Source organism: Patagioenas fasciata, chromosome 6, assembly GCF_037038585.1.
Source record: "Patagioenas fasciata isolate bPatFas1 chromosome 6, bPatFas1.hap1, whole genome shotgun sequence".
NCBI classification, from domain to species: Eukaryota; Metazoa; Chordata; class Aves; order Columbiformes; family Columbidae; genus Patagioenas; species Patagioenas fasciata.
The window spans coordinates 30,005,695-30,023,185 of NC_092525.1; the positions used below are offsets into that span (position 1 = coordinate 30,005,695).

The 17,491-nt window shown below is 38.9% G+C and overlaps 2 protein-coding genes and 1 long non-coding RNA gene across 5 annotated transcripts in view; 2 read left to right on the forward strand and 1 right to left on the reverse strand.

Annotated features, from left to right (window-relative positions):
• Positions 1-17,491, forward strand: part of PLPPR5 (phospholipid phosphatase related 5) — an 87,264-nt gene that overhangs the window by 66,299 nt on the left and 3,474 nt on the right. The window lies entirely within an intron of this gene.
• On the forward strand, positions 7,220-12,660 carry LOC139828307 (uncharacterized). The gene is made up of 3 exons (XR_011739785.1): positions 7,220-7,497; positions 8,189-8,454; positions 9,335-12,660. It is a non-coding gene; the product is annotated as an uncharacterized lncRNA (long non-coding RNA).
• The window catches only part of SNX7 (sorting nexin 7), a 29,487-nt gene continuing 24,654 nt past the window's right edge, over positions 12,659-17,491 (reverse strand). For 2 of the 3 annotated variants that reach the window (XR_011739779.1, XR_011739780.1), the window contains 2 exons: positions 16,536-16,633; positions 12,659-13,056 (listed from right to left, as the gene is read on the reverse strand). Coding sequence is in view for 1 of the 3 variants with exons in the window: in XM_065841995.2 (XP_065698067.2) it covers positions 12,976-13,056 (81 nt within the window). In the remaining 2 variants the exon portion in view is untranslated. The remainder of the gene's footprint in view (positions 13,057-16,535; positions 16,634-17,491) is intronic. The other variant, XM_065841995.2, reaches the window with a different exon arrangement.

Consider the following 17,491-nt stretch of genomic DNA (forward strand, 5'->3'; position numbering starts at 1 on the left):
GGCTATGGTGGGTGACAGCTCAGCCTAACAGAAAAAAAATGACATTAATCCAAAGCGTCACAGCTTCTATAGTCAGTCATTACAGACTACTCAGTACCAACTGTCTACTTTGTGGTCTTCCTTATAGATATTTCTATGTATCCAGGTTTTAGTAGAAATTCGGAAAGAAAAAAATATATTCGGTTTCCTCACTGTCTTCCAAGTTAGTCCCACTCGTTTGCTTTGATATGTAACAGAGCACCTTCTCTCTGTCCTTTTCAAAGCACGGCTCCATTTGAAACATACTGTGTGTCCCCTTTGGTTTTCACTCCCTGCTGCCCTGGACAGACTCCCAAAGCCTCTGCAGAGCACAGGTACAGCTGGCAGCTCTTACAGACTGCGGCGGAGAGACACACTGATTTAACTCCAATTGTTTTTTATTCAAGAGAAGCTAATCTGGAGGGTCAGCAAGCCCTGCTTAGCATTGCTAATGAAAAGAGGTGGAAAACTGGTGTAAGCACAGAGTGAGCACTGATACCCTGAAAGATTGTCCCCCACTCCTTCTTCAATTTGGCCAGGGACTTCAGCAGTACTTGTATCAATGTTCAGTTAGTACTAAGTTGGGAATATTAAGCAGTAAATTATTGAACTTTTAATTACCAATTAAATTAAAAGCAAACTCCTCACTGCAAAAGAAATGTCATTGAGAACAAACTTTATACCTGACATTATTTTCCAAACAGTTTTATTGCATTTTACAGGTGACACTTTTCTGGGCCCTAGCTCTTAGTTTGCAATGACTATTTGCTCCTACTATGAACATGAATAGTTTGCATCCCTAGAACATACCAAAAATACGTGTTCAGAGGTAAATACTAATTCCACTGTAGCAGCAAGTAGAAGTCCCAACTTCAGAGCAGAAACTGCTGTGTTAGGTGCTTTATCAACAAAACTGAAACACACCCTGGTCTTAAAAGCTGGCAATCTATGGAATTGGAATATGTACATATATGCTTACACAAATGCTTGGAAAAAATAACCACTAAAATTTGTTTACTATTTGACACCAATTTTCTCACCAAAGAAGACAAAGTAGCCAAGAAAGTACTGCCTCCTGTCTATGAGGTGCAGAAATGAGCTGGAAGCTGGGGATACAAAGGGTGGGTTTGTCCAAGGATCTTCCCTTGAGCATCTCATTAACAGCAGGATGTATAGCTGGGACACTTGCTTGGAAATGGCTGTTCCCCTGAGGAGAGCAGAGAGGGACTGCAAGACCGGCTGCTTGCAGGTGGGGAACAGGGCACAGGACCTGCTGGTCCTGCCAGATTTCAAACTCCTGAAAGCCCAGTCCCTTGCTTCCCAAAGTGTGGCATCCGTCATCCATGTAAACACAGCATTCATACCCTGGCTGGCACTGGTGCCTAAAAAGTATGTGTCTGAATATAGAATCATAAATTGTTTCGGTTGTAAAAGACCTTTAAGATTGTCAAGTCCAACCATTACATATAAGTGAAGCCTCTTGTTTGCATCCCTTCACCCCAGCACTGCCGATGCTGATCTCTCACTGCTGCCAGCATCCATGCTGCAAGGGAAACTCACTAGCACTGTCGGTGCTTTTAGCATCAGTGTAATCTCTTCTAGGCTTCCTGAAGGCTGGCTGTGTACGTCATACGTACAGCATTTCACTATTAGGGAACTTGTCACTTGGGGTAACCTGTGCTGTTTGGTGATGCTGAGGAGCAAAGAGAGTAACTGAATGAAGCCAGTCCGGGCAGCCCGTCAGCCAGCTGAACAAGCTCCCTGTAGACAGCACTCTCACTGCTGGATGAGCGATGAGCATTGAGGAGGATTTTCAGGAAGCCAGTTTCAAGTGGGGACATTTTCAGCAGATGCACCAAACACTGGATCAGAAGAAGAGCTTCCATGGTTGGATGGAAACTGGGCTTTTGCCACATGGGTTTTTGGTTGCGCCTCTGAACAATACACAGGCCAAGAATTATATGCAAAAATTATTCAGCAACACATTTCAAATAATGAATATTTCAAGTAAATCATTATGGACCATACTTGAATAGGAAAAGAGGCAAAATAGTTGATAAATTATTCATGCAGCTTTAGCACTAATGTAATAAATATTACATGGTGTCAGAGGGACATGAAGGATTTTGAAATAAAGAAAGAAAATTAACTATGAAGAAAAAGCACTGGAAAATTTGAGAAAGTGAATACACCGTTCTGAGATATGTGAATAATAATTAAGAGACTAACGGGATAAATAAAAAACTATGTCAACTGCAAATCACTTTGAGAGGCAAAATGCTCTTCCCCTTTAGTTCTTCCTCTACAGAGAATATACAAACTTCTCAAACTTCCTTCAGCTCTGTTTAAAACAAAAAAAAAAGCAAACAAAAGAAGGCTGCCTGGAGTTAGCCAGGTGGGAACATACCTGGGTCTGGCTGAAGGGAATGACATCATCAGAAGTACTGATCTACAAAAGGGCTGTAACATTTGGAGACAAATAGCATTTTGAATATCAAATAACGTTACTTTCATTTCGCAGGGTGACTTTTCTCAGCAGCTTAATACTGAATTAGGACAAAAGGACTGTGTATTTTTAAGGACAGAATCCATGAGGTTCTGTTGTGCTTCAGGAAGGCACACTCAGCAGCAGTAGCTGCTGTGCCATTAAGCACGTCTAAGTGGTCAGTCAAATCTGTTCTGACATGCTGCATCAACTAACAACATCATTAATTCCTTATTTGCTGTTTTGCTCCACTGTAGTGTGTACAGATTCTCACTAGTCTTATCAGTTGATTTTTCATTTTAACATTTGAAAAATGAATATTTTTTAAATCTTTTGTGTGAGAGAGGGATTTAACTTTTTCTTTTTTTTTTTTTTTTTCCTTCCAAATCCCTTCTAATTCACCTCCCTTTTCAACAGTAAGTAGAAAATGGGAGAGAAGAGGAAACAAGTTAAAAAACCCCAACATATTCCAAACGGATTTTGAAAAAACTGATTTTTCTATAAGTGGAAACAGACACATTACACATTTTTCTCCATTGACAATGGACTTGGACTTCTTTTAACCTCAGGAATAACACATTAAAATGAAATGTTTTACGTTTGTCATTTCCATAAATGTCTCATTTACAAATTCTGTCATGGGCACACCAGTCTCCTCCTCATTGGACATTTACCAGCTTTGGCATATCAATCCATCTTTTGCACATCTGCTCAGAAAATGTAATTAGTTATACCCATATGCTGCAGAAGTACACGATAAAGCTTCAGAAACAGAAAAGGCCATGAGACTTGACAGCCTTTCTCCTTCCTACTATGTGTATTTTGTCAAAGACTTAGAAAAGTGAGAAACTTTTCTTGCCCTCTGCCACAGAGTGGGGATATCACTGTGTTCTAAGCAACTGCAAGAGATTAGGCAAAAGCAATTTATAGTTTCACAGTATCACAGTATCACAGTATGTTTGGGATTGGAAGGGACCTCGAAAGATCATCTAGTCCAATCCCCCTCTGGTTCTATTCACTTGAGAAAAATGTTTATTTTGTAAAAAGATGTAATATTCCCCAAAGAGACATACGTTCTTTCCCTGGTCGTTAACACACTTAGGAACTTGTCCTTGCAAAGAAATAATAGATAAGACGGACAGGGATCCTCATCTGAAGTTTTGTGGCATAGCACAGATGAGAAGCTCTTGCTACACAAAATTAACTCATATGTAGCAAATACAGAAAGTCTAAGCTTGTTGGTCAGCTTTCTGACAGCTTCAATTTTGCTGGCAAGTGGCAAAGGAGAGAGGGACTACAACCCAAAACCTGGCTCAGCAGCTCAAAGTTGGTTCAATAGTATTTTGTGCCACTTTGGCTCGTGGGTAGAGCTGTTCCACATTCACCAACATTTAGCCCCTGCATTCAGTGGCCATGTCTCTGCAAAAGGGCTGGGCAAAGGGCTGGTGTAACTCCCTTGGACTTTACTCAGCTACAGGATCCTCTAAAATGTTGGAGTTTTTCTGTTTGTTTGTATTTCACTGAGCAACTTTAATTACCTTACATGCATATTAGGCTTTTCTTTCTTACGACACCATAGTTCACCATAGTTCAAAGCTATAGATATTGGAATGGAGATTTATCCATTAATCCCAGCTTCTTCAAAGTTAACCCCAAAGGATTAAATATGCTCTGGATACACTATAGTTCCATCTCCATGACAAGGGGTTTGCTGCTGTTCTGAAAATCTGCTGTCATGAAACATTATTTTAGTTTTTTCCTGGATGGTACATTTTCAGCCTCAGTTGGTGGCATGTTTAAAACCCAGGATTACAATTCAATTTACAAGACATCTGAGCTTTCAACAGGACCTCACCATCACGGTGTGGAGCAGAAGCCACTGGCCACTACTTAAATGATATAGTACAAAACAAATTCTGAAAATGCTGAATTCTGTCAACTCTGTTTTCTTGGTTTGTTGCTGAAATCTAAAACAACATGTCACTGTTCACTATCTGAACTAATTTACGGTGATTCAGCATTACAGAATCACTATGTGAAGTTAATCTCTAACATACCACATTTAGTTGTGTATATTGTTTAATGGCTGTATATTTTTCTTAAAAAAACACCAAAACAAAAACAACTTTCAAATTATTATCATTCTTTTACTTCAGTAGGGGGTTCAAAATCAAAGCTGCTGTACCTCCATCCTCCCACTTTTCTTTTGGGATTAATTTGGAAAAAAAAAGAAAAGCTTTCCTAATTATACAGATTTAGCTTTCTTATAAACTGGCTATTTTAAGATCTGTTTACAAGATCACAATATGAAACATCATTCAAAAGCAGCGTGAATTGATTACATCCTTCTGAAGAACATGTAGCACTAGAATATGCATTTGTAGCTGTTATACTGCCCTATAATTAAGACTTTATTGCTTCCCTTCTAAACACATGTTGCTGCTGCTGGAGAACAGCTGAGATACTTAAGATCAGACAATGGAAAATGCTCTCCCCTCCTCCCGCCCCAAATCACCCCCCAACCTTTTAGAAACAAATGGCAGAAACACTGTGGTCACTACCAAATATAAGTTAATATACTGATTATATTTTTCTGTTCCAATTTCTTTTTAATGAGCAATTTTTTTTCCAAATATTATTAGAATGTCATTTAATTGGGAGACTTCATATTAGAACAGCTGAACACAGTCTTTGGTCTTTTCATTCATTTCCATGGATTCTGGTCACATTGGGAATATTCACGTATTCCACGATGAATGAACAGACTAAGACACAAGAGGCACCATATTGATACATTTTCATGGTTAGAATTACTCAGGGAGCTCAATTCTGCTCTGAACTGATGTCACATATTTGAAAAACTAAAATTAATACTGAAATGTTCCTTGCACTGAGCAGCTCTCCACACAGATGAGTGAGCTAAATGTCAGCTGCCAGCTTTTTGGGCACATGGCTGCACCATGTGCCACTGCGCTGGCTGTTTTATGGAGTTGTGCATGTGTTCCTACATCCTCGCTATAAAATAGCTGTACCACAAATAATGAAATAGAACAATCTAGCATCTGGATCTGTGTTATTGGTGAGGGACTCCCAATGAAAATCTTTCCAGCCTTGCAGTTTATTTGTTCTGAATAAATATTTTTGATAAACGAGAGAACATATTAAAGAGCAGATATGAAATAGTATTGTTTTCCATAAAGGTCATCTATAAGACAAATGCTTCTAAGGGCAGATAAACATATATAGCAATAACGCTGATCAGCTTTGTCAAGTTGCCGACAATGACTTTCTGAGCAATGGAGCCAGAATTCCCATAGCAACCCTCAAAAATTTCACACGCAATATACATTTGGTATTGGTAGCAAGCCATATAAAGTAAGAACAGGAACATTTTGAGTTAAGGGTTAAAAACTAAGCTAAATACAATTTAAATCATGAAAGCAAGTATCCTAATTGTATCCAAGGTATTTTTTTCCTTCTGTACTATTTTTGGATCTTCTATATTCTGAAATCTATGTATAGACTGCAATCCAAGTGACAGATGACAGTTATCTTTGTACCACTCCCAGAATCTCTTTTGAGTAACGATGTGCTCCTCAGCATCTCTCAGCACTGGGGCAGTGCTGTGGCTGAGACAACCAGGGTGACCTGTCCCCAGCGTGTGCCCGGCTCTGTGCCAGCTCCTCCCTCGGGACTGCGTACCCCTCCTAATGTGGCTGTGAAATCCCCTATGAAACCTGGGAGAGGTGCTCAGTGGGTGAGCAAGAACCAGGGTGGGACCTGCAGGAAGGAGCTTTGCGGCTCTTACGGAAAGGGGAAAAAAAGAAATAAAAATCAGAGAATGTCTTCTATTGGCATCTCTGCCTTTTAGCCAGATAGGGAATGGCATTTTTTAGCTTGGTTGAAAGAAACTGGCTAAGACTTGCTGGTTTGACCCAGTACTGCCTTTCTGTATTAGATATTCTAGATAGGGCTGATGCTGGTCTGTACTGAGAGTTTCTCTGTTTCAGCACAAACTCAGAAATGAAGAAAAGGCTAATATATCAAAAAAAAGCTCCAGCTTCAATGTTCAGCAGAAGTGTATTTCTTCATTTGCTGTACCCATATGTGACAAAATGAGACACGACTGTATTTATGTAATATTTTTAAATTCTTTTAACAACTCTGTGCCATAATGCACAAACATAATCACAGAAAGTTTAAATTAATTGCCTTTTCTGCTTTTGCACCTCCTCTTTTATATTTCTTGATTATTTTTCTTCCCCACAGTGAGATGGTAACAAAATACGTGCAATCGCAGGAATAAAGCAACATGCTGGAAGGCACCAATAAATATTGAACAACTGACTTTACTACGTTAAGCTGTCACAATTAATCTGTTTATAAAATTTGTACTGTCCTGTTATGGAGTGAAAACATAGTCTCTAAAGAGCTATTCTCACTTAGCTATTTTCTCTCAAACCCAATTACAAATCTTTCTCTAACCTTGCTTTAGCCCTGCTTTTACGTCAGCAGAGTATCTGCCAGGATTTTTCTGTTTATTGAAAAAGGTATTACTGGTAGACAAAAGTAGGAGAGGATGTACTAAATTCCTGTAATAGTCTTCTTTCTCTTCACAGAATTACTCTCCATTTTCACTTTATTTCATAGACTCACGGAATACTTCTCAGGTTGAAAGGGCTCCTCATAAACCTCCCTTTTTTGCTTTTACTAGGTAGAAACTTTGGACTCTTGCGCTGTGTATATTGAAGTTATCAAGCTGTAAAAGGAGATGAAAATGCATTACTGATTCTGAAACTCCAATGAGCTGACGCTCATTTAGGTAGTTGCTGCCAACCTTAAGGGCTCAGCACCAGCTCTGTGGGGCCCAAGCAATTCTCCAGGCTCCTGGGCAGGAGGTGCTGATGTTCAGAGCAACTCTGGCTTTGTGCTGTAACCAACAGCCAAACAATGCAGTGCCCGAGTGAAAAAACAGTTCTTCACTTAGAAGCAAGGTTGGTGATGGTTGTACACATATGGACCTTCTTGCTCAGCTCTGTTTTTCATGCTCAGATACTGTTTTTTTACTTCCTGGTGAAAGCCTAATTTATAATTGAAATGAATGTGATTCCAGAGTACAAATGAAAAAATAAACGTCTTCTTTTCATTTGCAAAAGAGCCTGGTGAGATGTTTAGCTTTTGTAAAAAAAAAAAAAACAAAACCAGAAAATAAAACACACTATAACATTGCAGTCACTTATTTTTCATTAAGGAAGTTAATTCAAAAGGCAATTCAGTTGTTCTTTAAGCTGTCATAGTGTTATAACAATTACTTAAAGAAGAGTGAATCTTCCCCACACCACGTAATCAACACTGCCTTGACTCTGAGGAAGGTTCTTAGTTTGGCTTTGACAGTCAGTGGCTTACTGGCAACTCTTGGTTAATTATTAACGCAGACATAATAATGCTTATTCCTTAACTAACCTGCTAAGCAATACAATTATCACAGGAATTATTCCTGCTGTCATTTCACAGTCTAGATCAAAAATTTTAAACCTCAAAGTACGGCTTTTTGCCTGTAGGAAAACTAATACAATGTTTTATGATAATTTTTCTGATTATATTTTAAACAAGGACATCTTTTTACAGTTCTGCATTTCTTTTATCGTGTGTCTTACCTAACCAGGATGTGCCTTCACTTTTCAGGTCCTCAAACCCCCCCAAATCCACTGAAAGTTTGTGGCTGTCCCTTTCAGGATGAGCTGTTGCCCCTCTGCTCCTGCCAGCGAGGCAGAGCCGCTGCCTGCAGTGGGGCTGCACCCTGCAGTGCTGCAGCTTGGAAGAGCAACGCAGGAGGTTTCTTGAAGAAGTTTAAGGTTCAGTTTGTTGGCCAACATTTCTCTTAGTCACTCTGTATTCAATAAGCCGCCTCTGTGGGATCTCTCCACGACGATGATGGGACTGGAGTCAAGGTAAGAGAAAGCCCATCCACAGCTCATTTCACACAGTAAAAGCTTCAAAGCTGTGCAAGGCTTTATGAACTTTTTGCTGTCCAAGTGCTGTCTGCTAAGGCTGTACAATTTGATCCTCTAGTCACTCGAGTCAGCTAGCATTTTCTTTTTTAGTAAACCTAAAACATATCAGAGAAGCCTATTGCATACACCTCTGCCCTCACCCATTCTTCATAAAGCTGCAAGGGACTGTTTGTGCAATGTAGTGGGCAGTGCTGACATGTAATATTAAAATGTGATGTGAGCATAAGAAAGAAAACCCCTTGATATTCCTCCTGGCCTGCAAAGCACCTGCTGGAAGGTTGGTCTCATGATTAATTTATGTCAGCATTATCTTTATTTTAGTGATGCTATCAGTGAAATCCTGCCCATAGCTATCAGGCAAATGAAATAACTTCAATATATAAAGCCCAAATCTTTTTGAAAAGTCACTACTTTGGGTGCAGGCTTACAGTAACAGGGACCAGCAGCTGGTTTTTTATGCCTGTATTTATTTCCTTTTTCTCTGGACACAAGTCTTGCCACAGATCACTTGTCAAGTGATGGAGTCTGTACCAGGCAACCATTTAATATAATACAGTGCTTAGAGCCACTGATGTCTTTCCCGTACAAGCCATCTCTGTTTTACCTTTGTTAGCAGCAATCTGTGCTGGGAACAGCTCCTGTTAGGTAGCTGAGAAGCTTTTTGTATGTTGGTTGTTGTGGGGTTTTTTGTCTTTATAAGTGTTTTCAGTCTAATTCAAGAGTCTTAGGTATGAACCACTAACTTGTAAAGAGGCAGCATGTTCTCAACAACTGACCTTTTCTTCTGTCTTGGAATTGTTTCCTCTTTATGGCCAAGGCATGGACCAGGATGACCAACCCTTGCAGCCCCACACGCTGTGCAGCCACACTTCTGAGGGAGCTGCTTGTGGTTAGCCAGGAGCTGCGGCTTGCAGAATGAACTCTGAGCAAAAGGACACCTCCTTTCTTTCTTTTAAGTATTTATCTGACTTGTGCTTTCAAAGCAGCTGTACGTAAATTCAAAATGCTGCAACAGGCACTTCAGAAGTACTCGGCCAGTAACTCACGACTACCCGCCAATGGTCCCGTCTCTGGCACTGGGCAGAAAGGGCATCACTGCGAAAAATCGAGTGGCTGGGCTGAGAAAACACACTCGGACACATTTGCCTGCCTGGGGAAGCTGATAAACTGTGCCAGTTCTGTGTTGTATGGGTGGTGATTGTCTAGCTAGGAAATGGCAGGCGCAGTTTGAATTTTCTGTTTTACCGTAAAACACTAATGTTGTTTTCAAAGTGATCTCACATAGTATTTGGTAACAAAAGCCACTCAGAACTGAATGGGAGACTTTATACCACTCAGAGCTGTTTCATGCCCTCCGCAGACAAACACTAAAACATTGCATCGTTTTTACACTTGTTTCTTTTCTTGAAGATCAGATTTGCCTTTTAAGTGTTTAATTATTTTCAGTCTCCAAATCTCCAGAAGAAAGTTGAGGCCTCCAGACAGAAGCTTTTAGCTGTAAGCAGCTGAAAGTTGAATTCCTAGTCAGACTTCTGGCACTTCAGGAATTATTTAAAGTGGTTGGGCTCTAACAAACTGTAGAAAAATATCTGAAAACAGCAGAACAAAAATCCAATAAAAACAGCCAGATTGATCTTGAGTAATTGAATAGTTTAAGCACTTTCTAAGCATTAGCCTAAGGAAGGTGAGCCCCATAAAAGAAAAATCTTTGGAAATGAGTCTAAGTACACAATAGACTTTCTAAAATTACAATTTCCCAAAGTATTTGCATGACACAAAAAGAATGACATTTGACTGCACTTAAGGAATAAACCTTGGTTTTGCATTATGATGATAGTGCTACTAGAAAATCACAAAAATAACAACATGGTCACAAGAAAGCCTCTATATAACTGATTACTAAAGCTTCCCCCTCCCCAGATATGGTCAAGCTAAAGAGGAAAATTAAAATAAATCATTAACATAATGAACCGCAGCCCACATTTTTACGAAGTATGCAAAAACTCCAATGGTGCTTCTGATTTCTGAACGCCTCAGAAAGCAGCTCTGGCAGAACAAACAGGTAAAATCAATGCAATGCCTGTTGGCATTCCCCATCTCAGCTAACCAGCCATTACATTTTCTCAGAGGAACCTAAAGTAGAGGCTCAGTACTTAATTTTTGGTAGTACTTAAATGTTCATAACCTTCTAGGTAAGCCTGTTCAAGCTCAATTGCTTGAACTTTCACTTATCTGGTATTCAGCGTGTTACTGCTGTCTGTCATGTTAGAATCCTGTTTATAAGACCATACACTACTGAGATTTGGAGCTAAAAACAGCAGGCAAAATTGAGTATTAATAAATGCAAATTAATGCTCACTGGGGAAAAGCCAATCCTCCTATATATACACACTGATGGAAATTAAATTATTTAGTAACCTTCAGAATAGCTCTTAATGTTAGTGGACAGTTCTATGGAATGGCAGCTCAGCATTCAGTAGTACTTTAAAAAAAAAGATTAGGAATCAGTAGGAAAGAATGATTAAAAAAATGGAAGCATAATTATGACAACATGTACATTTTTAGTGTGCCTGCATTCTGAACACCAGTTGCAGAAGAACTAGAAAATATAGAAAAAAGCAAACAATGCGCACAGATGTGAAATGCCTTTTGTACAAGATGATATTAAGCTACAGGTTTTCCTCTGGGAAAAGAGCACTTGGAAGACACACTACGAGTCTGTAAATTCCTGAGTGGCTCGAGGAAGACAAATAGGAAACAATTCTTCATCTCCTCGCAATTTAAGAGGCAGAGGGCATTAGCTGAAATTATTGAGTAGCTGCTTTAGGAAATCACAAAATTATTTGATTGTGGAATCAATGGATATTCAGAATGGTAAATACTAAAAGTTTAGACAGGGAAAAAATAACACAGGGAAAGGCATTGATAGAAGCCCTGATGTTAAAAAAAAAAAAAAAATCAGCAGGAAGGATACAATGGGGAAAGCGCATAGTCCAGGCACGTTGTTCTACTATACCTCATGTGCACTGCTGGGCAGGACACGGCGGCACAGCCTGTGGCACCGCGCTGCCTGCGCCTGGCACGCACTCGGGTGAGATGCATGCTGCCTGCTGCTCCCTGCACTATCGCACAGGCATCTTAACTGCTATTTTATAGCTGAAATAAAAGAGCTGAGCTTTCATTAATACTGCATGAGGGCAGCGTAAGAGCAGTCCTGCATTGCTGACAAGGCCCTGCTGTTATTACAGGTCTCACTTGCAAGCTAAATTTCTTAAGATGGAAGCCACAAAACGAGTCATCCAGCTTGGACAGGTCCACAGCCACCCAGGTGCAGCCTGTGCCCAGGAACTGACACCCCACAGCCATAAGGCGACTGACAAGAGCAAGGTCACAAATTACCACCACAAAATGGGAAGGTGAGGGCAGAAGCTCTGCTGTTCTGCAAGACCAGAGCTGTGGTTAGGCTGTCTCCGATTCCTGTACCTCATTCTTTCTATATTCAGACTTAGGCTTGCTCAGACCTTAACTAGCAGGGAGAACAACTGCAGGAATTACAAGTGCAGACTGACAGACCTTTTGGGTGGAATAATTCAATTATGGGAACACTTTAATGCATATTGCATGAGTGAATCAGCTCGTGATTTTAATGCAAAACTCTCTTTTCCTTTCTGATCCCTTTCTCTTCCATGCTGGCTATCCAAAGAGGGAGGAAGTTAAGGATTACAGGTCAGCCATGGGAGTGAAAGGCTTGATCCTGCACACTCCAAATGGAAGCTCTTGTGTTGGCAGGATCAGTGCTGCAACTAATGCTGTATGATTGTAGAAACAGTCTGTTCTATGAACTGTCTGTTTTTTCTCTATCCTTTAAAAAATGTCAAATTGAAGGTGTTTAACAGACATGTAAATGCTGAAAACTGAAAACTGAATTAACAGTACTTTCAGCAGCATTAAGCTCAGGGAACATGTTTGGCATCATTCCATACCACACTGCCGTCGGGTGACTAGTACAATCTGTTAAAATAATCCTCCTTGAAGACTAGGCTAGGTAATTTTACAGGTACAGGAATTACAAGAGAACATAACAAGCACTCCAAAATACCAAAATGCTTCTTAAAGACTAAGATACAGAATGAAGATAAGCTTTCCTTATTAAACTTTTTATTAAAATGGAGCTATTTTTACATATTTAAAATAGTTTATATCCAAATTATGCAATATTTATGAAAACAATTGTATGCAAACACTTGCATAAAAATATGTAAAATCACAGCTAAGCAATATATGGCATGTTCCAAAATGTATTTCAGGACTAGAATACCTGAGTTTTAAATAAGCTGGTTTCCTGTATTTCATTGAGTTTTAACGGTTAAATTTAATAATGTATCTGATGTCATATAAAGCACTTCTTTGGTTGGGAGACACTTCATGGAAAAGGCAGAGATCAAGCAGAGATATTACTCAAGGCCTCTCTTCAGAATCTTCTTCCACATGAAGATCCACTGTTTGAGATGCTAGGAAGGACTCCCACGTAGCAAGGCACTTAAAAAAAAAACCACAGATACATATGAATATAGCAGATAGATTTCTGTAAAACTGGTAGCCAAGGAGAAAAAGAAGAAAAAAAAAATAGCAGAATAAATACGCATTGTCACAAGCTGCTTTTGTGGGACTATGGTAAGAGCAAAATATGGTTTCCTAGGCAGCTCAGTGATATGCAAAATGTTAGCCAACATGCTGAGTGAGCTGTAAAGGTCACTTTTACATAATGACAAGCACACAGTGTGAGCATCGTAATTGTATGTGTGAGCGTGGAAGATGCTAACATTAATTATGCTCTTCTTTAATCTCTCCCTTTAGTTACAGGCAAAGATCACTTGCAAACAGAAAGCGTGCTGTTAGGCACAGTTCCCTTGTAATCTCTGTGGGTTCCTATTGTATATCCAGTTTTCTTTCCGGGTTAAATTAAACCAGGTTGTTTTTTTTTTTTTTCTAAACATACAGAGAATTCATTTTTCCCCTGAGTAATGAGAAAGAAACGGGACCAGAAAAGCAGGGATGGGGGGGTAGGGAAATCATCATCCTTACAAGAAGTAGCATTTCTCTCCTCATGGAAAAATGTATTTATAATTGTAAAAACTTTTTTTTTTTTTTTAAATTGGAAGCACCAAGACTGTAGGCAGTAAAATGAAAAAAAAAAATCCCCAAATGCTTTTGGTTCAATTTGATTGAAATGAGTATTGGCAGCTTGGCAAACCATTATAAATTATAGATTAGTGTTGACAGTCATGGCAAGGCTACACTAGGTAACTCATGGTGTGCTGATGCTTGTTCCCCAAAGTACCAGGTTTCTACTATTTCAAGTCTGTCATTAGAACAGGGTAGGCAAATTAATATAAGAATTTTATTGTTTTGATGATGTTGAAAAAAAACCCTTGAAATTTAAATGTTCTAATAAAATTTTGACTTATACATGCATACCTATTGCTCTTGACAATGCAGCTTATTTACTACTCACTGTAGATAGGTTTTTCATGAAGAATCTGAAATACTGACTATAAATAAGTCTTCTGAAACTTCTCAGGAATGATCTTCTTTTACATTAAAACCTTGACAGCATACTCCATTTATCTGAACTTTGAATTAAATCAGTACCCTGAAAGCAGCATCAGTTCCTAAGTGAAAACTTTTGCCATAAGCTATTCAAGCCACAGTAATTTGTTATGCCCAGTTACAATGAAATATCTAGCATCCATCTGTCATTGCTTGGGAGACAGGGAAAATACACTAGTATCCATGCTGCTTGAACTCACAGCCACCTAACTGTCTTATTAGACTTTTCTAGTGAATGACTTCAAAACTCTACTATTAAATATGTAGATTTAATCATATTACATTGAAGAGCCTAGGTCCTGATATTATTGCATATCTGCATGCAAGCAGACAAGTGGGAGGATCTGATAGTCATGAATGTTAAAGTATAAGCTCAAAGAGCAAAATGAAGAAGATGCACGGGATAAGCAGAGTTGGGAGAATCCATGATGACACAAGGATGCAGAACCAGGGATACCCATAAAATTAGGAGTCACAAAAGTAACATGAGAAAGCAAACAAATGTCAGCACTGATTATGTCCCCAAAACCATTTAACAGTAGAAGACATGGGTGTGCAAGATAATGTGAGAGGTTAAAACAGCCAACTGACCTAAGAGACCATAGAGAAACAAGTACACAGGAATTTATTTCTGCATAGGTTTTCAGTTGTAATCAGGCATGCTAGAGACTGTTCCTGTTATTCATATATTGTGCCCTAGACTATGGAAACCATTAATCTACTCCCCCAATCTTTCTTTTCTGATCCTGCTGATAAAATCCCCAACTAACTTCTGCTGCTTTTCCACGCATTATGCTGCTGTTCAGAGCATATCTATGGTTTGAACTGCTGTGAGAAGAGAGGAATAACAGGATAAGATTCATGTGGAAATCTGCTTTCTTCATTGGCTTTTTGTAGAAATGTTAGTTTGAAATGGTAAATATAAAATCAGGGAGAAACGGTGGAAATAGTGCTAGCATGAAGAGTGACCTGCAAGTGCTGCAAACTGATTTCTGACTTAAAAGGTCTTTTTGACATTTTGTATAAAGCCATTAAGGTTTGATCACTAGATTCTCCCCGACTTCGCATGCCACTGTTGGCAGCTGAGTCTATCTGAGATGCTTGAGCTGGAAGGTGGCATCTTGGTTTTAAAATGTCAATGAGGCAGCTGCTCACAATGTGTCTTCGCTGTGGCGCTCAGACTCAGATTTCTGTTTGCTAGAGCCCAGCCTGGATTACCCGTCTTAGAAGGCTGTCAGGAACAGCTGTTTTCCCAGGGTTTCTCTAGGTGTGGGAGAGGAAACGATCACTGTGTCCTGAAGAGTCTTTTGTTGGCAATGACTGACATTTATTTTCTGAACCACAGTTTCACTTATACCATGTAGCTCCATGTTTTGTCATTCTATAATTTCAGTTAAGTGGATTAAAATACATATATCTGCACTGGCTGAAATGTAAAAATGGCTTTCTGTTATCTTTGCAACAGTGAGGCAAACTGCACGTGTTAAAATACAATCACAATATGTTGCCTAACCAGATAGATACAATCTACTGAAGTCTTTCCAGACAAAGATGCAAAGCATTTTTTTCAGTTGCACAAATTACTCAGTTTTTAATTTAGCCTCGTTTATATAAAAACCCCACATTTTCCAAAATGTAAGAGCAATGGTGGCTCATTTCACTGTCAGACATCACAGTGCCGCTACAGCTGACAAGTTTTATAATTAACCATATCAAAACAAAACTAGGTCTCTGTGCCTTAGGCTCAAGCTTTTTTATATTGTGAAGCATGAACTGCATAAACGACATTTTGTTAGTGATGTATACTTCAATATTATTACAGAATGATTTTACTTCATTCTCCTGGGAGGTTGATAATGGAGATCTAAACAGAGGATCAGTCAGCTTTCAAAAAGGAGACAGCAAGGAAAAGAAAAAAAAACCCAGGAAATTAAATGTGCATACATAGGATTGAAATTCATAATCCAATTACTTGTAAAAGCCTGGTGGAAGATATAAAAAAGCCTACATATACAAAAGAAAATACCAAGAGCTTAAATAAGGCTACTTTGCCTAAAATATACTGATTACTACTGCAGGTCACACATCTATTCTGCAACATCATTTTTAGAAAAACAGCAAAAACGTTTTTATATAGTACAACTGTATATCTAACTAAAAAGGAGATATAAAAATAGGATGTGTAGTAGGGATGATAGCAGCAGTGTGTCGCATGCCATGTGTTTTTCTGTTCCAGTTCCCTGTTTTCCATAGTTGATACCTTATAAATATCATTTATGATGGCATTTTCTGGAGTAGAATCTGAAAATCAAGTCCTGTGTGTGTCTCAGAGAGAGACAAAAAATACTTTCATAGTTTCTGGGTGCAAGGAAACAAATACTAAAGTGGATAGAAATAGTGATTCCTACCATTGAAAAAAAGGTTGAAGCGAATGAGGGTTCAAAGATGGATCCTGGCTTTGAAGTGACATTCTCAGAGACAAACTGGCTCAGCCATGTGGGAACTTCTGAAAATCACATGAAGTTCGTTAGCGAAATTCCCAGGCACTGCTAAGGTAGGATGTGATCACCATGCATGAGCAGCTCACTTTTTGCTATGCAACCAAATGACTACTTAAATGCATCACTGCAGAGCCCTCTAGGGCAAACAACAAATCTCATTTATTTTCTACAACTTTTACTAGGTAGAGAGGTACATAAGGGCTTTGGAGTTAGAGGGAAGTAGCTGTAATGGGGAAGGAGTATTGTTTTGCACTAATAAATCTTTTGGATCAATTTATGCCTATACAACAATGTAGGTCACAGAAAGAGACTAAATTATGCTTGCAATAGTTAAGAAAATCAGGAAATTATTTATATTTTTGGAAAAGAGTAAGCCATGTCAATACCAACAAGAATCTCCCTATACCAAAGATAACTTGAGCTTTTTATCTGATTAAGCTGCAAAGATTTAACAGGATTAGCATGACACGAGAAAAATAAAATTAGAGGCTATGCTTTAAAACAAAATCTCATCCACGCACAATGAAAAACATGTTCTTTCAATGCCAAAACTAATTAAATATCATCCTACATTATGAGACAAACACAATCTTCCTGCCTTTACTAGAGCGCCTCATGAGCAGTAGAAAGCCAAAGATAAGGTCTAACTAGTCTTTGGATCGGGTTGCAAAATCTAGCCACCTATTATGGTGCTTTTTCTAAATAGAAAACATTAACAAAGTTCTTTGCTGAGGAAAATTACAGTGTTTCTTTTTCTTTGATGATGGCAATATCCTAGAGACTATAGTAAACACATGAAAAAAACAAAAGGAAAAAATTAGTAAATGTCTAAAGGCTATGGAGTTCAACATTGCCTGGTTTGG